The 27,646-nt window shown below is 46.2% G+C and overlaps 1 protein-coding gene across 50 annotated transcripts in view; it reads right to left on the reverse strand.

Annotated features, from left to right (window-relative positions):
- CELF4 (CUGBP Elav-like family member 4) overlaps positions 1 to 27,646 on the reverse strand; it is an 833,225-nt gene that overhangs the window by 65,263 nt on the left and 740,316 nt on the right. For all 50 annotated transcript variants that reach the window (XM_026649294.1, XM_024196884.2, XM_024196869.2 and 47 more), the window contains one exon: positions 9,386 to 9,533. In XM_026649294.1, the coding sequence (XP_026505079.1) occupies positions 9,386 to 9,533 (148 nt within the window). The remainder of the gene's footprint in view (positions 1 to 9,385; positions 9,534 to 27,646) is intronic.

Here is a 27,646-nt window from a genome sequence, read left to right on the forward strand (position 1 = left end):
AATAAAAGATGTTCCCTCACCCACCTTGTCTCTCTACTATCCTGGGACTGACATGGCTACTGCTATACTGCATACCTACTTAATGTGTCATTCACCCCTCCCTTTGTATAGATTCCAAGGCCAGAAGGGACTATTAGATTATCACGTCTGACCTCCAGTATAGCACATGCCAGAGAACTTCCCCAAACTACTTCCTTTTGAACTAGAGCATATATTTTTTTATTAAATATATTATATCTGAATTAGGCCATTGACTCTAATGGTATGTAAGAGGCTTTAACTCATGCACCACATGTAATTTGCACCAGTGTAGACATTCTTACACAGCAGTAGGTGGGAATAAGTAGGGCTAACACAGTGTAATTGAGTCTAGTTCCCTCTGCCTCAGTCATCACGTCTGAATTTATTATCATGGTATTTTATTAAGGCAATGCTTAGAGGGCTCATCTGAGACCAGGGCCCAGTGGTGCTGATCACTGCATAGACACATAGTAAGAAGACCCGAAGATTTTACAAAATAAATAGACAAAGGGTGAGAGGGGAAACTGAGGCACAGAGCGACGACACGACTTGCCCACGGTCATGCAGCAGAGACAGGAACAGCACTCATCTCCCCAGAGCTGCAATGCAGTGCCGTAATCACTAGAGAACCCTGCCTCTGGGAAGCTGATCTCCTAGCTAAAGCGATAACCATCCACCCAGCAGCCATACTCTGACAGAGGCTCCTTGCATGTTCTCAGGAGACCTTAGGTACAATTCCACCACCAAAATGCGGTGAAAGTTGGGGGTGCGCTCCCTGCTTCTGACAGAGACACCCTCTATCGCACCCCTGCCAGAGGTGGCTCATCACAAATATTTCTGAAAATCAATTTTCTTTTTGCTTTTGGAAGGGATCAGCTTGTCCGGGTGGCAGGTATTTTCAAAATATTTCCCGGGGCAAGAGTGATTGGTTAATCAGTTAGCTGGCTGGCTAGCAGTGATTTCAGCAGAGGAAGAGTCTGCATGAATTTCAACTGAAGATTCTTACAAGCAAGTGGAGGGAAGATGTTGTTTTAGACTCAGCAGACTGCATAGATTTGGTGATCAAAGACTCTAACTGAGATGACAAAATCTAAGCTTTTGGGAACTCTCCATTTCTCTTACTGTACTTCTGTGGGGACTGAACTGTTGAGATTTTAATTTGTTTCCTTTAATTATGTTTATAACTGTGAAGGTAATGTCTGTGGGTTATAAAATAGTCATGTCATGCTGTAAAAATTAGATTATTTGTTTCTTTATCATAAGATTTTATAAAGTTATTTAATTAAATTCATGTCTTTAGTTCCTTCTGGGACTTGAATGTGGGGAGGCTGACCCTGTGCCATCCTTGCTGAAAATCCATAGAGACTGAACTCTGGGTTTCCAGTGACTTTCTATGGGAGTTGGGTTTTTTTTTTAAGGCACTGGAGATGGGAAACAAAAGTGAACTCTAGCCCACCCAAATGTTACACAGGCACTCCGCTTTCACTATATCATAGTGGATGCTATTTCAGAGCCTTCCTGCTGCCCAGAACAGACATGTTGCTTCTTCCCCTTTGCTTCAGATGTCGCTGGCCTGAAGAAATTCCCTCTATGCAGTATGCGGGGCCCAGGGAACAAGAGGTGACATCCGGAGGTTCAAGGGCAGTACTCTTTGCACACATCATCAGTCTGAATGTCACAGAGCCTAGTTAGCATGTCAGTCGCTTTTCCTGATCTCTCCTCTATTTGCATAGGAAATGTGATTTCTTTACTTAAAATTGCAGTGAGGATTTTTTTTTTTGTTGAGGTTTATTCCCCTCAATTCTTTAATTTTCCTTTGCATAAACCCAGTGGGGCCGGATCCCGAGTTGGAGTAAGTCAGTGTAGCGCCGCTGAAGTGAGTGGAAGGAAACCACTTCACACCAGTGGAGGATTTGGTCCTATATTTGGAAATATTTTAATGTGATTATACAGATGATGTGAGAGACGCAAAACTCACATAGAGCAAACAGTAGAAAGGTTGGGGGCGCGGGAGGCGAGGAGGAATAAATGGCAAATTCTGTCCAGCAGGGTGATCAAGGTGTGGACTGTAAGTCCAAGGCTACTAGGATCAAGACGGAGCACTGCTATCTAGTTATCTACCATGCTAGTGTAACACTGACAGACCCCAGTTGTCAGTGGGGGAGACTGAACCTAGGATCTCTAGAGCTAAATGCTTGAGCCTCTACTGCATGAGCTAAAAGCCACATGGCTGTTAGCTCAGGCTGTAGCAGACTCATTAATCTCTCTCTAAGTGATCTTGGTGCCACTCGAGGGGCCAGAGCACCAGACCCAGGAGGTGCGTGGGTTACAGTAGCCACATTAGCAATACCATTGACAGACAGAAAACTAGATGGAGGAGCACATATGGCAGTAGATGGATAGATGTACGTCTCTGTTTTCCCTCCCAGCCTTTGCCTGTCTTGCCTATTCAGACAGCAACCTGTGTGGGGTCGGGACTAGGTGTCTACACAGCGCCTAGAACAATGGGACCTTGAGCTCAGTTGGGAAGTCTAAGGGCTACCATAATGCAGATAATAAATGATGATAATTAGAGCTGGTTGGAAATGTTCTGGCTGCCACCCCCACCATCTCCTGGGACCCCCGTCCTTCTTCATCCTAATCCTCAAAATGGACCTGACCAGACCAGGACAGAGAGAGGGACCCAGATGGCATCACCACCTCCACTGGCTCCAGCTGATTCTCGAATACCACCTGGTACGTGAGACTTTCTCATCCCCACTTCTCATGTGTCGTTTTCCTTATTTCTTCTCTTTCCTAGCCTCCTTTTGCCCTCTCGCTAATCAGAATCAGGCTTAGCTGGTCAAGACTGTAGATTTTGCAACTGCTGTAAGCCTTGTGACCAGAAAGAGGAAGTTAAATGCAATGCCCTAAGCCTGCTGCTGGTACAAGTTTGCCAGGACTCTGAGTGGCTGATAAGACCATGTGGGGTGCCAGTGTTTTCCAGCAGTGAGGTTGCAAATGAAAGCCAACACCAGAGACAGAAGGTGCATTGTCTGTCTTTGCTGTTCTCTTCTTTCCCCTTTTGTGTGCGTTTGTCTTGCTTTGTCTTCTTGGAAACGGGATTGAACAGCGGCAGTTACAGCATAGCTCCAGCCCATCTCAACTAACTTTTTCTCTTTTTGCCAAAAAGGATAGGTATTATCCTCTAAGAGATGAGACAGACAAGGTGGGAGAGGTGATATCTTTTATTGGACCAACTTCTGTTGATGAAAGAGACAAGCTTTCGAGCAGGTCTCTTGTTTAACTCAACAGCTGGTCTCTTTCACCAACAGAAGTTGGTCCAATAAAAGATATTACCTCATCCACCTTGTCTCTCTAATATCCTGGGACCAACACGGCTACAACAACACTGCAAACATCTAACAGACTGTCAAACAAGAGTTTTTGACTTTACAGACTCTCTCTGGCTAAAGAGAAAGGGAACAAGGGATGATGTTAAAAAGAAAGCCTTACTTAATGCTTTATATTTCAAATGCATTAACAGTTTCCCCTTCTTTTCTGTATCTTTAAGAAAAAGTTAAAATGATGTGTTTGCCATAGTACTAGGCAGGCTGAGGTCTTTGTGTACCAAACCCCAAATCTTGTTGAAAACTACTTAATGTTGGACAGCTTCAGAGTCATGTTAACACCTTTGAGTCTCTGGCCCAATTTATTCCATCTAAATTGATACAACCGTTCCCCGGGCTGCCTATAGCCTGGAGAGCCAGCTCCCCATTAGCCCACCCGGTAGAATTTTGCTTAGAATTTATCAAAATGAAATCTTTCGGTTTTTCAAAACCATTTTTCTCCAGGTTTCTGTTTCAAAATTTGCGGGTGGGATGGGAGGGGTTGTTTCAAATCAGAAAGAAAATAAAATGTTATAATTTCAAAATCTTCCCTGAAGCAGAATTCCTATTCTTCTCCTAATAACAGCAGCCCCACCGATAACGCATGTTGGGTCTGCAGTACCTCCTGGGTGTGGTGGCTTGGATGTGAAAGTCGTCCTCTACATTTCTTCCTAGCAAGGTTTGTGCCTGTTACGCAGTGCTGTGTTACTGGGTGGGGACATTTCCAAAGCTAGGCTTGTCATAAATGAATATTAATTGGCTATTCATGAATGGATATTTTCATGGGATGGTCTAGGTTTACTTGGCCTTGCCTCAGCACAAGGGGCTGGACTTGATGACCTCTTGAGGTCCCTTCCAGCCCTACATTTCTATGATTCTATGAATGGCTGTATAGGGTTTTCATGAACGGAGATAGAGTTGGAAATGTCTTCCCAAGGGTATACAGTATTACAGATGCTTGCACAGAAGTGGTGCAGGGATATATTTCATACACTGTATATCATGGCAGCCAAAGCATTTGGCTGTTATATTGGTATTTACACAACTAAGTTGCAGAACTCATTCATTTTCAAGCCTTATTTATCAGGGATGGTCTAGACAGTATTTGGTCCTGCCATGCGGGCAGGGAACTGGACTCAATGACCTCTCGAGGTCCCTTCCAGTCCTAGAATCTATGAATCTATGAATATGCAAAAGAGCTTGTGTTCTTTTGTGTCAGGGCCACCATGCACCACACTGGATGGATTCAGTGCTTTTCAGGCCCTGAGAGCATTTGAATTCCAGGTGTTTGCTGTTTGACGCTCTCTCCGCTCCCACCAACACAAAACAAATCTAGCTAATGCAAATATGATAATCTTGTCAGCAGCGGGTTTAAAGGGTGCAGATATAATTAAGCCACTTTTCTATTTGGTTTTGCAGTAGCTCCATCGACTCGTTGTTTATATATTTACCGTTGTGTAAACACATATTTTGAAATGTATGGGGTAAGATTTCCAAGTCAAGCATTTCCTTGGCTTTCCGTAAGCCAGCTTGGAATGAGATTTTTTTTTTTCTATAACAAGAGAAGCAAGGGGAGAGATAGGTAAGAAGGCCCTTGACTGAATCAATAACCGCTGACATTGTCCCCAGATGCAGCTGCAAGGAGATGTTAGGGCTTGTGTGAGCCAGTGGATTCTCACAGGCCCAGGTAGTTTGGCAAACAAATGCTAAGGCGACTTAGCTCTCCGCTAAGCCCCAAAGGTCCACCCTTCTGGGGTGTCTTGTCTTCTCCCTGCCACCGCACTTCTTCCAAGACAGCACACCCTAGCTTAGGTCTTAAACAGCATTTCCCTTCCTGCTTCAGCCAGGAAGGGGGCACAGACTCACCAACCACCATCAGCCTCCAGCTGCCTCTCTTCTTTCCCCAATTTTTATCCCCCAGCAGGCTGGCCTGGCTCCAGGTCACTTGACTCCTCATTAGGTGACTTTGCTCATTGCCTCCATTGGGAGAGGCAGGCCAAAACTGGCACAGGTGCAGCTGAGCCCTCATGTCTCTTGAAGGGCCAGTTCACCCTGTGACCGGCTGCTGCTTCGAGGCCGGCTCAGGGCCTTGTCACCCCATGTCATTCTCAACCCTAGCTTGCCCACCGGCAGTCCCAGCTTTACTACTTTTCCTTTGCATTCACACAGTGAGACTGTCATCGATCATGGCAGGGCTTCCCAGCCTTTCCAGTGCCAATCGGTCATTCAGAACTGGGTGCATCCCAGAATCCTTTGCGCAGCGCTTTCAGGGCAGCGCTGGGTTGCTTGGTGCCTTGACGATGACTCTGGGGGAGTTGGTACAATGGTTTACAGGGCACTCCTGGTGTCTGAGTTACTGGAAATGGAAGGAAGCTCTCAACCCTCTTGGCCACCACAATTCACAGGCCGAGATTCCCTCTCTTGGGGGGGGTGCTCTGTGTACTTTGGCCATGAGCAAAACCAGGCAGGCCAGATGCAGGACACCAGACAACACTGCATTCATTATCTCACCTCCTTCCACCTGTCCCCATTGCCCACCCCCTCAGGAGAACTATGGAGAACATTAAACCGATATTGTGCTTCGGCACGGATTTCAAACAGCACCTGCAGTTCCCACTGAAGTCAATGGGGGCTGAAGGGCGTCGGTGCCTTTGAAAACGTAAGGCACTTTTGCTAATATGAGCTGGAGCTCTCAGGGAACAAGTCAGACCTCATGCTCCCAAGACCGTGATTGCTGTGGGTACACTAGGCCGGTATGACAGAGCTGGCAGAGTAAATGCTATCCAAGGATGATGCCCCCATGAACCGGAGGATCTAATAAGCTAAGGTGCCTCTGGCTAGTCCTGTTATAACTACAGATGGTCCAAAGTTTACACTTAAAAGTGGCTTTTCAAATTATATGAAAATCTCTGAGCATTTTTTGGGGTCTATCTAAATACGTATCTGACTGCCATTACCATAGTATCTGAGTACCTCTCAATCTTTAATGTATTTTTTCCTCACAGTACCCCTAACAGGAGGACAGTGCTAGTGTGACCATAGTACAGATTGGAAACTGAGGCACAGAGAGACTAAGTGACTTGACCAAGTTCACACAGGAAGCCTGTGGTAGAGCAAGGAATTGGCCCAGGTCTCTCAAGTCCTAGGGTAGTGCCCTAGTCACTAGACAATCTTTCCTCTCCACCAGGGTAGAGTTCAGAATTATCAATTTTTTCATCAAAATGAAAAAAAAAATAGTTTTGATTCAATTTTATTCAAATCTAAATGAAAGATGTTCGGGTTTCAGTTTCCTTTCCCCTGCCTTCTTTCCGGAGGAAAAAAAGGGAATGAAGGGAGTGGAAACCAAAAAAAAAGAAAAAAGAAAACATTTTTTGTTTTGATTCAAATCAAGTTGAATAAAAATGAAAATTGTAATTTCAATGAAAAACCCGGAAAATTACAGACCTAAAAAAACTGGTGTCACTTCTCTCCAAACTTTCCAGGGAATGTAGTTACTATTTGCCAACCAGATCTATTCTGGACAACGACAGCTGGCAAGGAGGCAAATGGAGACTACAACAGATATTGATGTGCACTGGAGAAGTCTGGGAAGATGAATTCAGACTGGAACAGGTGCAGAGAAGGACTAATAGGAAAACCAGGGCGATGGAGGGCCTATCTGACAAGAGAAGACAAAGACCAGGGCTTGTTTAGTTTAGCAAAAAGAAGGCTGAGAGGGAGTCTGATTGCCCTCTATAAATACATCCCGGGTAAATACCAGGGTGGGGGAAGAGCTGTTGAAACTAATGGACAATGTTGGCCCAAGAACAAATGGAGCTAAACTAGCCCTGGGTAAATGAAGGCTGGACATTAGAAGAAGGTTTCTAACCATCAGAGGGGAGAGGATCTGGAACTGTCTCCCAATAGGAGCAGTGGAGGCAAACAACCGAACTGGTTTTAAGCTGGACCTTGGTAACTTTATGAATGGCATTATGTGATGGGGTTAGCCAGACTTTCTGCTAGGCAGCAGCTCTCTGCAGCGGCACCCCTGCACACTCCCCATTCAACATAGGCAGCAGCTGAAAGCCTCCATATACCTCCTTAATCCCCCTGCCTCAGTTTCCCCTCCCTTCCACGGCAGTCGTGAGACCAGATTGACTAATATTTGCTCAGCACTTTAAACGGGAAACGTTTGACCAGAGATGAGCCTCACCAACCTCCGCAATCTCACACTACCGAGTGTGTGAAATCTAGATCCAAATTTTACACGTATTCCCCAACACCCTCTAAAGAAGGTGGCTGCACTCAACACAAAGTGGCTCATGCCCATCATCTCCCCTTCCTGCTCACCCCCCCTCCTTACACGATTCACAGCACTTGGCTGGTTCCCCCGAGCCAGAGAGCTCTCGTTCTCTTTGCTGGGCAGCCAGCAGTGCTTCAGTGTAACGGTGCTGGCCGAAGGAAAGCTCTTTGTTAAAACGTGTGTGAGCTGAAGGCCAGGAGAGCCCTGCACTCCCACAACCTAGTGATCCACTAAATAACAGAGATGCCTACGGCAGGAACTGTGCCCCCCGTGAGCTCCCTGCTGAGCATCGTTTGTTCCCAGTTCCTCCCTGAGAACCCTGCCTTGCGGCTGTAAACTGCACGTGTCCCGGTCTGACGTCACCTCAGCAGTTATTATATCGTGGTGATGTCACCTGGCCTCTCTGCCCTTGGCCAGGCCCCTCCCTCCTGCTCCAGTCTGGCCCCTGCTCTGAAATGGACAGTAGCGGCCGGTTCTTTGTTCTTCGATCTCCTCCCTTTCTTCCTTTGCCCAATCACACTGTGCTACATTAGCATCTCTCCCCCGATGCCCTTTACAACCACACATCCAGACTCGCAACGCCCCCGGCAAGCCACACTGAGTCTTATCCCCATTCACACAACCGGGGAACTGAGGCACAGAAAGGCCGTATTTAGGCCGATATTGTCAAGCTCAGCTACAGGCATCTACGCCCACCTAAACAAGCGACCTGCCTCCGAGAGGCACTGACCACCCGCAGCGCCTGCTAACGTCAACGGGAAATGAAAAGCGCTCAGCGCTGCTCAGGATCTGGCCTGCTGCGTCCAAGGCTTTTCTCTGAAAAACGGTGGCCCTCACCATTAAGTCCAGGGTATCAAAAACCCCCACAGAGGGGTGTGGGTGAGGTGCTGGGGGCTGAGGTGTCTGCTCCTACTACAGGCTCTGCTTGTAGCAATCCTGCTGGTGTGGATGATCATGCTTCCTTGCGGTGCTATCCCCTTTGTTGTCAGGCCTCCCCTGCAAATCAGTGCCACCCTCTGGCATATTTTTCCACCCATCCGTTCTCCTGGAGCATAGGGGAGCAGGGGATGTGGGGTCCAGGGGGGTGTTTTCTCTGGTTTGCCCCAGTCTACCCCACGTGGTGGCACTGCTTATGGTTTTCGCTAGGCCAGGCCAAACCCATGCTGCTGTGTTTCCAGCAGTCAGAGCTAGCAGGGTTCCTGCTGTAGCTCTTCCCTGACATCTTAAAAGGGAAGCCGCGGCTTCGGGGGCGCAAGAGGATGGCTCCTTGCCTATGGCACGACAAAGGATGGCGTGGACTTGGCCGGCAGAGACGGGCCTCAAACCGAAGCCCCCTGGTTTGGTTCAGCTCCAGAACCGAACACCACGGCTCTGGTCTCTCTCTAGACTGTCTCAGACTGGAACGCCCCATGAGAGGGTGCGCAAAACTTTGGGCAAGTTCAGAATGGACTGCGACTCCAGATCTGGGAGCTCTGCCCCCCAATCTTACCCGGGCTCCCCCTCACTGCCCTCAGAGCAGGGTGACTCCCTGCAGATGGCAGGACAATCAGGCCTTTCCATGAAGAATGCCTTTCTGGGTTTTCCTGCTACCCTCTGGGCGCCCCCTGTGACAGTCCCCCCTTTCTCTGCTCTCTAGCACAGCTCCCTCTGTCTGGGAAACTCCCTCCCTAGCCCGCTGCTTCCGACTCCTCTTGCTGCCCTGCGGGCTCCTTACCTGAGGTTGGCGTCATGGGAGCAGCAGCCAGGCCGTTCATGTTCAGCGCTGCCATCTGCTGCATCTGGGCTGCGGCGAAGGCTGCCATGGGATTCAGGTAGCCCCCTTGTGCCACGGATGCCATGATAGCCGCTTGCTGCTGCATCAGCTGGAACAAAGAGAACAGGGAAAAAATATCACGCATTCACCAGCAGGGCAACTCCAGAGAGGAGCTGCTGCGGTCACAGACCGGTCACTCGGGCTTTTCCACGGTGCCGGCTCGACCAGAGGCAGCAATACTGCTCTCCATAGGGCCAGTGCTACCCGTGGACCTCTGCAATGCAGCCCATGCCTTGCTCCTTCTTGGTCTAAGGGGGTGGCTTCTCTCTGTTGCCAGTGTGGTTCTGTGCTAGACTTTTTTTTGTCCAAAGCCAGAAAAAGCCACTGGCAACCTACCAGACAGCCCAATTTGCAGGTCTTCAATCAGTATCTGTGGGCTCTGGATCGGCAACACCTTGCTATATGCGTGAGATGGGGTGATTTTCATTGGTCTTAAGTCACTGAAGTTAATACATGTATGGCCTAGGACAGGGGTTCTCAAACTTCATTGCACTGCGACCCTCTTCTGACAATAAAAATTACTACACGACCCCAGGAGGGGGAACTGAAGCGTGAGCCCACCGGAGCCATGCCGCTCCGGGCGGGGGGGGGGGCCAAAGCTGAAGCCGAAGGGCTTCATCCCCAGGCATGGGGCCTGTAACCTGAGCCCCGCCACCCTGGGCTGAAGCCGAAGCCTGAGCCCAGGCAGTGGGGTTCACGCTTCAGGTTTGGCCCTAGGCGGTGGGGCTTGGGCTTTGGCCAGTCTAACACCAGCCCTGGGGACCCCATTAAAATGGGGTCGTGACCCACTTTGGGGTCCCAGCCCACAGTTTGAGAAGCACTGTCCTAGGCAAAACAACAGGGTGAGGAGTCAAGTACTCCAGCCTCTGCTCCACCACTCATTCACTCTGCGAGCATGGGCTAGTCATTTTAAAGGAAACCTGCAGTGATTAAGTTATATAGAATATCAGGGTTGGAAGGGACCTCAGGAGGTCATCTATTGCAACCCCCTGCTCAAAGCAGGACCAATCCCCAGACAGATTTTTACTCCAGTTCCCTAAATGGCCCCCTCATGGATTGAACTCAAAACCCTGAGTTTAACATGCCAATGCTTAAACCACTGAGCTAGTCCTCCCCTCAAAGGGAGATTATAGGACAGCTCTTGCTCTGTCTCTAATGCTAAGACTCTACATAGTCATCATTCGGCCTGATCAATAATTTTGTGATGGACAGTTTTCCATTGAAAAATTCAGTCTAACTGAAATTGAAACGTATCATGGGAACATGTCAATTTAGATGAATTTCTGATAGGCCAAAGTCAAAATATTTAGTTTCGACACTGTCTAAATGTTTCGCTTTGGCTTTATCATTTTGATTCATTTTTGTTTAGACTTCTATGCAATGGCAAATTGTTAATTTAATAGTCTATGATATGAATTATAGTTAATGTTACCTAGGTAACATTATTTAATGTTTTCGTATAATATAGAAGTCTAAACAAAATGAAATGCTTCAATGGTCCCAAATCAGTTTTTTTTTTAAATTTTCATTTCATGGAAAATTTTACCTTTTCGTTCCGATTCAGAATGATTTTTGCCCCCAAAATGTCAGAATTTCCCCCGGGATGGAAATTCCAGTTCCCAGCCAGGTCCAGTCATTGCTTCTCGCAATGAGCTGGTTCTCCACTTGTGCTGTTCATGAACTCTTATGCAGCAGGAGTGCAAAATGCATGTCAAATGCTACCGTTCAGGCGAGTAAGAGGAGAATTTTGATTGGGCAGCATTTTACTTTCTCTCTTCACAGGTGTAAAGAACACAAGGAGCAGAGCAGGGCAAAACCAGCACCTCTTGCATTAAGAAATGTCTCTCGCTGCTTCACTCACTCCAGAGCTGTGGGGGGCGCTACTGACTCAATCTGATATTTTGCTGCCTTCTCCATCAGAACATGACAGCCTGATGATGTAGTTCAGCACGTCAGCTATGCATCTCAGCATTAGAAAGGAAGGACGCTTTCAAAGCCATTGCAAGGGACGGTTTATTGTTGTTTACTGGTTAAATTTAACAGTTAAGTCGTTGCTAAATTAACCACAAACATAAAAAAAAAAATAGCAATCACTTTACAGTGCTGAAAGCGTCCTCCCCAGGCATTCAAACGCAGAGGCAGTCTGGTCCAATGGACAAACAGTGACCTAGGAGCTAGACAGTCTCAGCTCTGCTACTGATGTGCTGTGTGACCTTGGCAAGCCGTTTCAATTCTCTGTGCCTTAGTTTCCCCTGCTGTAAAATGGGGATAATAATATTTGCCTTCCTTGGCAAAAGTGCCTGAGATCTATGGATTAAAAGTGCTGTATACGACCTGAATATTATTATTTCTTGCATCTTAACACACACCATCTCAGTGCCAAGGCGGAGGCTTCCCTTTTGATTGTTAATTACCCTTCCTTATTATATACTGTGTAAGACACTTTCACATTTTAATTAGTGATTTACTCTTCTTTGTAATTACTGATGGAGTGATTAGATGAGCTTTTCATATTACAGCACAATGCCGGTCCCCTTTAAGGAGCAAATTTGTTAGTAAGCATCAATTGGATTTATTCTCCAGATCAGGCACTGAGCAGGTGATTTTATTAAGTACGCCAATAAAGTGAGGAAGGGAGAGGGACTGCATCCATCTTTAAACAGGGCTTGACTCTACCTTTGGGTGTCTACTGACCCATAGCTCATTTCCTGTGCCAGATATTTATACTTCTGGCTGGCTGAGGACAGAGCTGGCTCCATGGCTGGTTATGTAAGTGATGGCTGAGGGCCAGGATCTGCTTAATACTGCTGATCAAATTAGTATTTCTCAGAGCTAAGGAGTGCTTCAGGGGCTGGGAGGGAGCTGAGTCTAGGCTGACTGCGTTAGACTTTCCTCTTATTCCTCCAAAGTATGTCAGAGATGGAAACACTTTTGTGATCTGCTTGTAAAGTGTTTATGGTGGTTAGTCTGCAGAGAGGCTAAGATCCTGCTACTGGAGCTAATCCTTCTGCTCAAGTGATACAGCTTTGTGTTTTCGTGCTGAAGGTTTCTGGTTCAGACGCTACTCGTGACCTATGATGGGGATATCATAACATTTGCTTATAACAGTGGTTAAGACACTGGACTGTGACTCTGCAGTCGCTCTCTGCACTGGAACTCTGCCACAGACACCATGGATGACCTTGGTCAAGTCATTTAATTTCATTGGGCATCAGTTCTGCACCTGTAAAATGGGGATAATAATTCTTCCTTTTCTTATTATCTAGACTGTATGACTTTCAGGCCAAGGACTATCTCTTATTATACACAATGGGGCCCTGATCTTGGCTGGGGTAACTCGCTGATACCATAATACAATTAATATTCATGCTGTTCCAAAGACAATCCCTATTATGCATGCTGCACATTAGTTATCAGAGCCCAGAAAATTGTGTGTAGCATTTAACTAACTGGATGATGTAACCCCTTGTCCTGCTCATGACACATCCGGGAGCTGTTTGCAATTGTTTCAGACATATCGGGTGTTCAAAATGATCTGCCGAATCACGCCTGGGACAGGCTCTTGGCCTGTCAACAAGTATGCAGTGGGAAATGCGCATGAAGTGGTGGCCTGATACAGCCCCGGGTTGAGGTATGCAGAGTTTTGCAACATACTGTCATTATTCCATCTGTTACATCTGTCCAGAGACACAAATGGCATTTTCCTCTCTGTGTTCGTGCAAAAACTGAAGCTGCTCCTAACCTGCCGATTACGGTTGAATGCACTGTGGATATCCTAAAGTCCCACTGATTTCAGTGGAATGGCAGTGTAAAATTGACTGTACTGCTGGTAGTGGGAGTGGAGTAGGTTAGGAAGAGAGTAGGTTACATTTAACTTACACTTAGACAGGAAGGGTGGTCGGGAGGTTAGAGCACTAGTCTAGCACTCAGAAGGACTGTGTTCAAGTTTCTGCTCTGCCACAGACTGCCTATGTGACCTTGAGCAAGTCACTTAGGACATGGTTACACTACAGGGGTTGAGCTTTGGCTCTGCAGCTGTGCAGACATGGCCAATATTGATGGAAGGTTTTTTTCCGTTGAGGTAGGTAATCCACCTCTCCGAGAGGCAGTAGCTAGGTCAACGAAAGAATTATTCTGTCGACCTAGCCACAGCTACATGGGTAGCCCTGACTACAGCGCTCAGGCTGAGAGTGACATAGCTAGGTCGGTCTAATTTGTAAGTGCAGACTAGGCCCAAGTCTCTGTGTGCCTTAGTTCCCCACCTGTACAATGGAGATCATAGCACTGCTCTACCTCAGAGGGGTGGTTGTGAGGAGAAATGCACTGAAGATTGTCACACGCTCAGATTAGAACATGTGGACAGTGGGAATTTCCCTTCCCGAGAAATTTTGGAGGAAAAAAAAGTTCCATGTCAGAAGAAAATGTCGAAATGTTGGAATTTCCCCTGAATGGAAAATTCGGGCAAAAACCTGTTTTGAAACAATCCAACTGTTTCATTTCAAAAAGGTCTAAATGAAATTCTACCTGGGATTCCAAACTCCAAGGCTCCTGGCTCATCGGCAGCTCCATGCCCCACCTCGGAGACCCTAGAAACTCTGGGATCTCCAATCCTGGGGTAATCTGCACGGCTGTCTGCCCCAGAGCCACGGATCCTGGAAACTCCGGGGTCCTGACTCTGAGGCAGTCCAAGGAGCTGGGCAAGCGAGCTGGCAGGAAACCAGGCCCATGCAGTCAGAAGATGGCCTGAAATTGTCCCATTCCTGAGAAACATTTTGAATTCGATGAATCTGCCTTTTCTGTCAGAAAATCTCTGAGCAGCTCTGATCCTATGGCAATGGAGGCTTTCTTAGAAAGTCACAGCACAGTAAGAGTAGAACTATACCCTGGGAAAGGGAACTCGGTAACCTTGAAACAAGCAAACAGAATAGACCCATCTCCCCTCCCCTACGGTGAGTCATGGGAGATTTATGGAAGGAGGGCAAGTCCTGCAAGGGTCATCAGTCTGTCTTATAAAATCCCTGGAGTGTTGCCTGGGGCATTCAAATAAGTCTTCCCACTGTTTCCCAGCCACCTCCTGAAGACAAATGTCCCATCCACCCTCCTTTCATTTAAAAGAGGCCCAAATGTGTGAGTGAGCTTTTTCCTTTCTTGGCCAAAGGAGGCATTTCTTTTTTCTATTGTTCCTTCCTTGGAACCATCTCTGCCTGAGCAATTAAGGAGCTTTATCCCATCCTATTTCCAGTAAAGATAAGGAGGTGTTAGTACCGTTATACCAGGCACTGGTGAGACCTCATCTGAATACTGTGTGCAGATCTGGTCTCCCATGTTTAAGAAGGATGAATTCAAACTGGAACAGATACAGAGAAGGGCTACTAAGATGATCCGAGGAATGGAAAACCTGTCTTATGAAAGGAGACTCAAAGAGCTTGGCTTGTTTAGCCTAACCAAAAGAAGGCTGAGGGGAGATATGATTGCTCTTTATAAATATATCAGAGGGATAAACACCAGGGAGGGAGAGGAATTATTTAAGCTTAGTACCAATGTGGACACAAGAACAAATGGATATAAACTGGCTATCAGGAAGTTTAGACTTGAAATTAGATGAAGGTTTCTAACCATCAGATGAGTGAAATTCTGGAACAGCCTTCCCAGGGGAGCAGTGGGGGCAAAAGACATATCTGGCTTCAAGACTAAGCTTGATAAGTTTATGGAGGGGATGGTATGATGGGATAGCTTAATTTTGGCAATTAATTGATCTTTGACTATTAGCAGGTAAATATGCCCAATGGCCTGTGATGGGATGTTAGATGGGGTGGGATCTGAGTTACTACAGAGAATTCTTTCCTGGGTGTCTGGTTGGTGAGTCTTGCCCACATGCTCAGGATTTAGCTGATCACCATATTTGGGGTCGGGAAGGAATTTTCCTCCAGGGCAGATTGGCAGAGGCCCTGGGGGTTTTTCGCCTTCCCCTGCAGCGTGGGGCACGGGTCACTTGCTGGAGGATTCTCTGCACCTTGAAGTCTTTAAACCATGATTTGAGGACTTCAATAGCTCAGACATAGGTCAGGGGTTTCTTACAGGAGTGGGTGGGTGAGATTCTGTGGTCTGCGTTGTGCAGGAGGTCAGACTAGATGATCATAATGGTCCCTTCTGACCTTAAAGTCTATGACTCTATCCTTATTTGATAGACAATTCCCTCCTCTCCCAGCCCTGTCATTGTCAGTATTCAAAGCCTGGGGTTATGGCGACCGGCGGATGGTTCCAGGGTGGTGTATGCCCATGGAGAGCATCTGCTATCTGCTGAGCCCTAGCTCCCAGTCCCTGAGCAGGAGGATCTGCTAAAGGGTCGCTTACACAGAAATGAACCACTGGGAAGGGTTGGTGGCAAATACCTGCCAGGAGGAAAGCAAAGCAATTGGGATGGGGTGGGGGCAGGGAGATGGATAGTGGGGGAAGGGAGATAGATGGTTGGGCAGTGGAGACCGGCCAACTGATGAGTCTCCACCCATCCTTTCCTCCGCAACTGCTGATCCTGTGAATCCCACTGAAGGTTCCTCAAGGGGTCGAGCATGCCTCATCACCCACTGACTTCAGTGGCAGGGGAAGAGGGCCCTTGCAGTCAGACATGAAGCACTTGGGCCCGGCCCCTAAATGAGGGCAGAATGTGTCTTCTGGACCGAGCTGAAACGTAGAGTCTCCCAGGAGCCTTTGCTTCCACTTCCTTTCACTCAAGCCCGCACCTCCGGAGTTCAACCTCATACAGACCCCCTCACACCAGTTTGCTTTGGGCATCAAAAATACTGCAGCCAGCAGTGAGCAGACCCAGGAAAGCTCCCCCAGGCTGCCCCTCATGCTTGGGAGACGCTCCCCATCAACCGCCGCAAAACAAAGTCATTGTCCTCCTTCAAACCCCTCCTCGAAACTCTCCTTTGCTCTGATGCCTACAGAAAGTTTGACAATGGCCAGGCTGCTGGTGTGCTGAGACCACCATCTACCACGCTGACCAATATCGGCTCGTTGTTTCCTTGCACTCTGCCGTCTGTATGTATCCGTCGGCTGTCTCCTGTCTTACACGTAGACTGTAAACTCTTTGGGGCAGGGGCTCTCTTTGTTATCTGTTTGTACAGCGCCTGGAACAACGGGGCCCTGGGCCATGACTGGAGCTCCTAGGCACTATGATCATGCAAATAAATAATAATAATTAATAAGTTGAATTTCCTGCATGATTCACTTCACTCTTCACTTCCTGTCCTAAGCCGTTGTGTAGTGTGACTGGCTGTTTTAAACAGCTTCTGTGATTCCAGTTCAGTGATGGCGACATCATACGCTGGTTGAAACCATTCCTCTGCCCAGTGAATTATTCTGGGTGAAGCAACTCTTACAGAGGAGGTTGCACAGAACTTTCTCTTCTAGTCACATGTTTATAACTTTTTGTTTTTTACTTTCCTGGCTGCGGGCAGGTTTGTTCTCCACCCAGGAGCACAATTTCCAAGTAAGTCTAAGCCAAAATGGTTGAGAGGGACAAAGCAGGTGAGGTAATATCCTCTCACCAACAGAAGTTGGCCCAATAAAAGATATTACTTCACCCACCTTGTCTCTCTAATATCCTGGGCCTGACACAGCTACCACAACGCTGCATATACCAGGATGGTTCAGACATTTTCAAGAGTGAAAGAGGCAACAATAATACAGTCTTCCATTCTATGGAATATATATACACTCTTCCCTATGAGGGAAGATTGCAAAAAATTGGGTTTGTTTAGTCTGGAGAAGAGAAGATTGAGAGGGGACATGATCACAGTTTTCAAGCACATAAAAGGCTGTTACAAGGGGGAGGGAGAAAAATTGTTCTTCTGAACCTCTGAGGATAGGACAAGAAGCAATGGGCTAAAATTGCAGCAAGGGAGGTTTAGGTTGGACATTAGGAAAACTTCTTGTCAGGGTGGTTAAGCACTGGAATAAATTGCCCAGGGAGGCTGTGGACTCTCCATCATTGGGGCTTTTTAAGAGCAGGTTAGACAAACACCTGTCAGGGATGGGCTAGATTATACTTAGTCCTGCCATGAGTGCAGGGGACTGGACTACATGACCTCTCAAGGTCCCTTCCAGTCCTATAATTCTATGCAATAATGGCTCACAACTTATTTTGAACTCCCCTAGCTTGACAGTGGTAGATGGGAGACACTTGAAATTGGACAGCGAGAGATTCCTTTGGTCGCAGATGCACCTTTCAGGTGTTCTGGTGAAAATTGCTTGCGATTTGTCTGAGTTCACACAGAATCACAGAATACCAAGGTTGGAAGGGACCTCAGGAGGTCATCTAGTCCAACCCCCTGCTCAAAGCAGGACCAATCCCCAGACAGATTTTTACCCCAGTTCCCTAAATGGCCCCCTTAAAACTCAAACTGTCACAAAGAAGCAAACAACGGGCCCAACGCCACTTGCCTTCCTTTTGCAGGCCATCTTTAAATCTTCTCTCATTAGCTCTTGGAGCCGCATTTTCAAAACGTCCGATGTGCACACGCAGTTGCCCACCTCTGCTGGGACTGCATATGTAATCGGTACTCCCATCACCCACTGTTTCCGACATGGCCGTACTTGTTCTCAGTAAGTACTTCAATGCTACTTTTCTTAACCACATGCAAAAGAAACCCAGTACCAGTGGCCCTGCAACAAACCCTGTGAAAGGCCAGTGGGAGGCAGCTTGAAAGCAAGAAGGCCGCCAGGTACAGTGTAGACTGTGGCACCTGCTGTAAAGGGACCAATGTCCTAAACTGTCGCAGATTGGGCTTCTCACCTGCACTTCCTGTTAAAAGATGTATTTTGCAGATGCCAGCTGGATTTTGTAACACATTCTGCTAACAGTTCGCCAGGGTTCTATTAGGGCGGGCACAGAACCCCTCACTAATGCACTATGTAAACATGGCTGAGTCTGTGTGAGTAACATTATTTGTATTACAATAGCACCTACAGGCCGGAGCTGAGATCAGGGCTTTATTATACTAAGCACTGGATAAGCCCATGGTGAGAGACAGTGCCTGATCCAAAGAGCTTACAAACCAGACAAGACAGACAAAGAGCGAGAGAAAGGAAGTATATTATTCCTGTTTTCCAGGTTGGGAACCGAGACACAGAGAGGTTGAATGCCTGGCCCAAGGTCACACAAAAAGTCCTTCCTAGCCAACGCGGGAATTGACTGAGGGAAGGGTGCTATAGAAAAACATAGCACGGGATCATGAAATAAACATATTATTGTCTATCCCAGTCTTTGCACCGCCTAACATTTTGCTTGCTTTGTCTTCTTATTCTTTTGCTAACAATAATACCAGCTAGCGCTTTCTACCTCCAAAGCGCTACACAAACACTTTGCTAATTAATCCACACAGCCCCCCCCCCCCCAGGGAGAGCCAGGGAGGCAGTAATATCAGGATCTAGCTAGTGTTTATGGCTACAGATCGGCACCCCCTGCTGGAGGGAATCAGAACAGCAGAACTGTGCGACATGGGCAACTCTGGACAAATAAAATTCATCAAATAAATCGACCCATTTTTGTGATTTAAAAAAATATATATATATATTAGACAGCTTCCCCCTATTCCATAGAGCTAGCAGGATAATGAGTGAATATTGTACTTGAATAATTTCACAAAATCTACTCTTGGTGGAGTAATTTCCCCCTCGTTATTCACCTAGTTCATGTCATGGATCCGACACCCTTAACCATGATTCTCCTGCAGCTCAACGGGGTTGGGACGGAGCTTCTAGAGCAAAGGGATAAAAGTTCCAGCTTTGCTTCTGCCCTAACATTGCACTGCCCACAGCCTGTCGAGATCCTGGGTGACCGGAGATTTGTTGCAATTCAATAATTGCTGTTATTATCGCCATAGCGCAGCTAGGGGAACGGTGAGTCACCGACAGTAAATGACTCACCCAAGGCCAAACAGCAAACTCAAAGTGCCCCTCCTAACCCCCAGCCCCTAATCCCATGCTTTGTGCTGCAGAATCTAGTTTCTACCCCCATCTGGAATTTAGCCAGGACCCCATGGCTAACACTCACATGCCGTTTTTATGCAAACTTGATAGATGGCTTTGATCTCATTTTAAATAATGTTAAAAAATTAAATAATTTATTCCATGGCTGTTACTTTACAGGGGCTTCTTCCTTTCGGCTTGCTTTTCTCTTCTGTATTTTCCTACCTCCTCTGGTTTACCCTCAAATGATTTCCATTCTGCCTGGTGGGCGGCAGCAATATAAGGGGATCGCTAAGGACTCAGTTGCCTCTTCCTGAAGAAAAATAGGAGCTAAACGAACTTTGTTACGGTGGCTTACCTGGACCTGATCTCTGGTAGTGAGTTTAATAGTGACTTCGCGCACCCACAATGAGGAAGAGACCTCAAGACTTCCTCTGTTGGACCTTATCCCCTGAACCCACTGAACCGAACTGAACTCCACCATATCAGGGTCATCTTATCCTCATTACCCGGCCCGCTTATTTATACCTATGATTGCCTGTAATTCCTGTATGAGTGATGTACCCTCACTGCTTGCTGACTGTACCTTCATTCATCCACCTTATACCCCCCCATTGGGGATACTGCAGACTGTATGTGTTATGTGCTATCCAATATCAAAATACTAACATACCCCTATACTCTGTATGTTACCCCCGATGACTAATAACTGAAGTTTCAACACTCTGTATCATCTATTTGTAAACATTTTCTAATAAAATTTTAATTCTGTGCTTGTTTTTATCACACAGGGCTTAGATGCTGCTTGTTATGTATGCTTCCAAGTGTATTACATAAAATAAATAATTTCCCATTAATTTGTGAGGGGGATTGGGGGTGGGGGTTAAATGGGGTGAGAAGATTCAATTGGGAGACAAACACCCATTAGGTCTCTGGAGTAAGAGATTTTATCAAGCTGTGAAACTTGGCTCTCGCTATATTGAGAGCAAAGGGGGGCTGATACAACTTTCTGCCTCTTGAGTGACAGCGGCAACATCTATGTCATGAGGACCAGATCCACTGTCATGCGCATGCCTGGTGCCCCATGTGGGTTGAGATGCAAAGGCCAGGTGTAGAAGAGAGCTTGAACCTTCATGTCCCAGCCCAGAGGCATAGAAAGGCGGCATGTTGGCTCAATGATGTGTCCCACTTCCCCTGACCCTTCAGAAGACTCTCTGTAGGGGCTTAAGCCAGCTCCCTTGAAGCTAGTGGAAAATCTCCCATTGACTTCAACAGTGCAGAATAAGGCCCTGGGTTCGTTATGGGGGTTGGACACTGCCGGTGGGAAAGGGTGGGGCTGAGGGATTGGCCCTGTTTCTCTGCCTTCTCTCTGATCAGCCAGGGGATGGGCGGCCAGGAGACAGTGTAGAGGTGTAGGAGTGCTGCATCAATTGGTCTGGCCTCTTGGAGCGTGCACAGGCCAAAAGAAGACCTGCAATGGAATAGCTAGGAGGCAAGGCTGTGAGTACAAACTCAGTGTTGAGTCCCTGATGTAGGTCATGCTCTAGCTGGGTATTAGCCATTGAGCCATTTGTATTGTTTAACGGTAGCATCTCGAGGTCCCAACCAAGATGGTGGCCCCACTGCGCTGTCCCTACCCCAGGGGCCTTTTGGTCTGAATAAGGATTATCACCATTTTGTAGAGGGGGGAAATGAGGAATAGAGGGAGATTAAGTGATGTGCCGAAGGTCACACAGGGAGTTGGTGGCAGAGCTGGAAAATGAACCCCTGTCCCCTGAGTGCTGGACACTTTAGGCCAAGCTTCTTCTCCCTTCAGCTGGGGCCTTACATCCAGGCAGCAGGCTGAGCTCTTAAATGTACATTGCATCTTCACGTCAAAAGAAAATGCCCCCCCTTTTTTCTCTCTCTATCATTCTCTTCATCTCTCTCTGGTATTTCTAAGGTGCCAATCACTCTGATATCTAAGAGCTGGCAGTCCAAGGTGGATTAACCGGCACCGACGGGACACCGCACAGCCCGAGCGCTTCACTCCCTTTCTTTTGTGTGCGATTCGGAGATGAAACAGATAGGAAGAGGCACAGATACCTCAGCTGATTGAGAGACAGGCTCCGAGCCCATCTTGGATATGCAGACGCCGCACAGAAATGTGATCCCGTCACTTAGACAGCTCTGAAGTCTCCAGGGTAATTGGTGTCACCAGCCTGTCATATCAGAGGGCTTGAGTTCTAAAACGTATCCCCACCTCCATTAACATATTTATCGGCAAAAGATGGTGGGACCAAATCCGACTTCCACTAAAGTAGATGGAAAAACCCCATTGGGGTCACTGGAAGCAGGAGCAGGCTCAGTAATGGTTCTTCCTCTTTCTTCAGAGATGAATCCTCACTCAAGCGCCTTCCCACCTTGATTTCCTTTGCTTACTACAGGGGAAAACAGATTTAGGGGAACTTTTGCAGTTAAAAGTAAAGGGCCGGAATCGGCTGCTGTCAGTAGCATCGGTGTAAATCCAGAGGGATTCAATCGCCACGGCAGTCAGTGCCGTTACAGCAATGGCAGGGCAAATTTAGTGTGACCCCATGACCATGGAAATCATCAGTTACATTGACACGGGTGTAAATAGAGACTCGGCCGCTGCTGCCGTCAATAGAGTTACAGCAGAATTGGGGCTAGAGGGTCGGTGCAGTGCAGCGGGCACCTCCCAAACTGGCCGCACTTCTGCTCGGCGTGTTTTGTGCAATACAAGGCATTGGAATGTTTTCAGAGAGGGAGAGAAAGGAAGTGTGGGTATTAGGAAAGAAGGTGGGAAGGAAACAGAAAGAAAGCAAGAAAGCAAGTGTGTGTAAAGAGGGAGAGCAGAGAATAGGTTCCGCTTTGACTTGCCTTGCAGGATTTCTGCCTGGGAAGTAACAATTGAATCTCTCTGCCTGTCAGCCCTTAGAGATGCTCCTCCCTGGCCCACATTTCTTCTGGTCCTGCATGTTCCACAGCTGTTTCCTCTACACAAGGAGGCAAGCAACCCACAGCTGGGATGCCCCTGAGGTGCTGGGTGCAGCTTGACCGCCCTGTGGACTGGCAGCATGGAGTGTCGGCCCACTCCCCTGCTGACTGCTGGGGAGGCTGGATAAACGCAGCCAGGCTGGAGGAAGGATGTTTCATTCATCATGTGGGGAAAGGAGTTGGGAAGGGTGGCCGAGGGCTCCTCTCCTATCAACTAGGGAATAAAACAAACAGGAGGCTGGGGAAAAAAGATGAGCTTGCTTGATGGGGAAAGAATGAAAAAGCGCAGCTGTGTGGTTCTGGGGTGAGGGGGGCAATTTCTTGGGGCTCCCAGGATGTTTATAGAATGCTAAACAGTATTGTACTATTCTGCCATTAGGTCGCACTGTATGTAAAGTACCTTATTTAAAGCTAACCTTAACTCTACCTGGCAGAGCACTAAAGGATCTTATGATGCATCTGGTCTGTATAAGCAAGCTCTGTAACCACTCCATATCTGATACAGAAGTACATGACATGGTGTCAGGAGTAAACTAAGGGCAGGTCTACACTTAAAACATTTCAGCAGCACATCTGCACTGGTGCAGCTGTGACACAGTAGTGCTTCACTGAAGACGCTACTACAACAATGGGAGAACTTCTCCCGGCAGCATAGTTAATTCACCACCGTGAGAGGCGGTAACTATGCTATAGCGCTGTCTACACCAGGGGGTTAGATTGGTCTAACTTGCTCAGGGGTGTTGACCTGGCCTAAGAACAGAAACAGAAGGAACAAGTCAACAAAGGTTGCAGGATCTCATCAACGTGTCATTCTTCAATGCCCCAGAGAATTTCAGCTTAGATAAAGCTTCAGTGTGGACAGACTGGAAATAGTACTTTGCAAGATTTCACATTGCTACCAAGTTGCACAAACAAACTGTGGATATACAGGTATCTTCTTTAATTTATGCAATGGGGAAGCAAGCAGAGCATATGCGGGCAGGGGACTGGACTCAATGACCTCTCGAGGTCCCTTCCAGTCCTAGAATCTATGAATCTATGAATCTATATCTTTAAATCCTTTGACTTTACTGTAGACAGGAACAAAGATGAAAGGGTTCTGGCTATGTTTGATGCATACCTTATACCTTGGAGAAATGTAGTTTAAGAAAGAACATGTTTCCACAAGATAATTCAATAACCAGGGGGAAAAATAGAATGTTTTATAAGAATACCGCATACATTGGCTGAAAACTGTGATTTTGGGAATGCAAAACATGAAAATATCAGAGACAGACTGGTTATTGGGTCAACAGATAAACCCAAATAACCCAGATAAATCCATTCACAGCAGCTACAACTGAAGAGAGATTTAACCCTAGCCATGGGTATACAGAGAGCAAAGCAGTCTGAACTAGTGAGGCAGCAACACCTAGAGCAACTTGACAAACTTGAAAAACCTGAATCCAGCTTAGAAACTGTAAACAGACACTTGAATGTTAAAAGTCATTATCATAAAACCCCTGAGGCAAGGAGAGAGAACTCTCAGGCTAAGAGGGACAAATTCCAGCCTACATGCACAAGGTGTGGAAAAAGTCCTATCCCAAGAGATGATGCATGTTCAGCCAGAGGCACACAGCATAACTAATGCATGAAATATGGACATTTTGCAGCGGTTTGCCGCACCAAAGCAGTCAGGGAGTTAACTCATATTACAGACAATCAAGACCCATTTTTTTTCTGGGATCTATCACTTGTGATGACATAGAGCCTGCCTGGAGAGTGAAATTGAATATGCATGGCAAGACTGTTGACTTTAAAACCGAGACAGGAGCTGACATCACAGTCATCTCAGAAGGGACTTAGAATCATCTTCAACCTCTCCCAGCGCTGAAGTCCCCTGACACGGCTCTGACTATCCCTGGAGGGATTCTGAACTGCATGGGCCAGTTCACCACAGAAACAATTTACAAAGACAAAAACTTTGCATTCAGAGTGCGTGTGATCAAAGGACCACAGATCGACAGCCTCCTCAGTCACAGTGTGGGAGCCATGATGGGTCTGGTGAGAAAAGTGGAAGCACTCAATGGAATATTTGGTGAAATAGGACTTTTGAACGGAGATCCAGTACAAATCACCTTAAGAGACAATGCTGAACCATACTGCATACATACACCTCACAGGATCCTGATCCCATTACTTCACAAAGTGGAAACTGAGTTTTGGAGACTGTAATGGGATTGACATAATTGAGAAAATCTCAACGCCAACAGCATGGTGTGCCTCAGTGATACCGGTGAAAAAGAAAAATGGGAAAATACGAATATGTGTGGATCTTAAAAGACTTAATGAAACACTTGTGAGAGAAAAATATATCCTCCCAACTCTAGATTTCCTTCCTAAAGTGAAAGGAAGTACAATATTCTCCAAGCTGGATGCCTCAAGTGGATTCTGGCAAATTCTTTTAGCCAAAGAAAGTGCTAAACTGACTACATTTATCACACCCCTGGAGAGGTTTTGCTTTTGAAGATTACCATTTGGGATTGCTAATGCACCTGAAATTTTCCAAAGAAGGATGGCAGTATTGTTAACAAACACAGATGGAGTTGTAAGTTTTCATGGACGATATTCTGATATAGGGATCTTCAGTGGAAGAACACAAGAAAACCCTTAACGAAGTCCTAAGCCTAATCAGTCATTCTGGATTGAAGTGACACAAGGAAAAATGTGTTTTCCATCTACCCCAAATTGATTTTTTGGGAGAGACAATAAACAAAGATGGAATCAGTCCTAGCTCTGAGAAAGTACAAGCAATTTGAGAATTGAATGTACCAACTAATGTACAAGAACAGAGATGTATGCTGGGGAAGGTAAATTATCTTGGTTGATACCTACAAGACCTTTCCACAGTGAGAAAACCACTGAATGAACTGTTAATGTCCAAAACATCTTGGCTATGGAGGCCAAATCAAGACATTGCCTTCAGAAAGGCACAGAAAAAGGTACAGTACCAAGAGTGAAATCCCTGCAAGCTGCGTGGAAACTTTTTAAAGACACTATAATAGAGGCTCAACTTAACTGTATACCCCAATTTAAAAAACATAGTAAGAGAACCAAAAAAGAGCCACCGTGGTTAAACAACAAAGTAAAAGAAGCTGTGAGAGGCAAAAAGGCATCCTTTAAAAATTGGAAGATAAATCCTAATGAGGAAAATAGAAAAGAGCACAAACTCTGGCAAAGGAAGTATAAAAATATAATTAGAAAGACCAAAAATGAATTTGAAGAACAGTTAGCCAAAGACTCCAAAAGTAATAGCAAAATTTTTTTTAAATACATCAGAAGCAGAAAGCCTGCTAAACAACCAGTGGGGCCACTGGACGATCGAGATGCTAAAGGAGCACTCAAAGACAATAAGGCCATTGTGGAGAAACTAAATGAATTCTTTGCATCGGTCTTCACTGTTGAGGATGTGAGGGAGATTCGCAAACCTGAGCCATTCTTTTTGGGTGACAGATCTGAGGAACTGTCCCAAATTGAGGTGTCATTAGAGGAGGTTTTGGAACAAATTGATAAATTAAATAGTAATAAGTCTCCAGGACCTGATGGTATTCACCCAAGAGTTCTGAAGGAACTCAAATGTGAAATTGCAGGACTACTAACTGTCATCTGTAACCTATCATTTAAATCAGCTTCTGTACCAAATGACTGGAGGATAGCTAATGTGATGCCAATTTTTAAAAGGGCTCCAGAGGTGACCCTGGCAACTACAGGCCAGTAAGCCTCACTTCAGTACCAGGAAAATTGGTTGAAACTCTCGTAAAGAACAAAATTGTCAGACAGCTAGATAAACATAATTTGTTGGGAAATAGTCAACATGGTTTTTGTAAAGGGAAATCATGCCTCACCAATCTACTAGAATTCTTTGAGGGGGTCAACAAGCATGTGGACAAAGGAGATCCAGTGGATATAGTGTACTTAGATTTTCAGAAAGCCTTTGACAAGGTCCCTCACCAAAGGCTCTTAAGCAAAATAAGCTGTCATGAGATAAGAGTGAAGGTTCTCTCATGGATTGGTAACTGGTTAAAGGATAGGAAACAAAGGCTAGGAATAAATGGTCAGTTTTCAGAATGGAGAGAGGTAAATAGTGGTGTCCCCCAGGGGTCTGTACTGGGCCCAGACCTATTTAACATATTCATAAACTATCTGGAAAAAGGGGTAAACAGTGAGGTGGCAAAATTTGCAGATGATACAAAACTACTCAAGATAGTTAAGTCCCAGGCAGACTGTGAAGAGCTATAAAAGGATCTCACAAAACTGGGTGACTGGGCAACAAAATGGCAGATGAAATTTAATGTTGATAAATGCAAAATAATGCACATTGGAAAACATAATCCTAACTATACATATACAATGATGGGGTCTAAATTAGCTGTTACCACTCAAGAAAGAGATCTTGGAGTCATTGTGGATAGTTCTCTGAAATCATCCACTCAATGTGCAGCGGCAGTCAAAAAAGCGATCAGAATAATGTTGGGAATCATCCAGAAAGGGATAGATAATAAGACAGAAAATATCATATTGCCTCTGTATAAATCCATGGTACGCCCACACCTTGAATACTGCGTACAGATGCGGTCGCCCCATCTCAAAAAAGATATATTGGAATTGGCAAAGGTTCAGAAAAGGGCAACAAAAATGATTAGGGGTATAGAACGGCTTCCATATGAGGAGAGATTAATAAGACTGGGACTTTTCAGCTTGGAAAAGAGGTGACTAAGGGGGGATATGATAGAGGTCTATACAGTCATGAGTGGTATAGAGAAAGTAAATAAGGAAGTGTTATTTACTCCTTCTCATAATACAAGAACAAGGGGCCACCAAATGAAATTAATAGGTAAATAGCAGGTTTAAAACAAACACAAGAAAGTATTTTTTCACGCAATGCACTGTCAACCTCTGGAACTCCTTGCCAGAGGGTGTCGTGAAGGCCAATACTATAACGGAGTTCAAAAGGGAGCTAGATAGATTCATGGAAGATAGGTTCATCAATGGGTATTAGCCTGGATGGGCAGGAATGGTGTCCCTAGCCTCTGTTTGCCAGAAGCTGGGAATGGGTGACAGGGCTTGGATCACTTGATGATAACCTGTCTGTTCATTCCCTTTGGGGCACCAGCCATTGGCCACTGTCAGTAGATCGGATACTGGGCTTGATGG

This window comes from Terrapene carolina, unplaced genomic scaffold, assembly GCF_002925995.2.
Source record: "Terrapene carolina triunguis isolate 2854851 unplaced genomic scaffold, T_m_triunguis-2.0 Scaffold69, whole genome shotgun sequence".
In the NCBI taxonomy this organism is placed as follows: domain Eukaryota; kingdom Metazoa; phylum Chordata; order Testudines; family Emydidae; genus Terrapene; species Terrapene triunguis.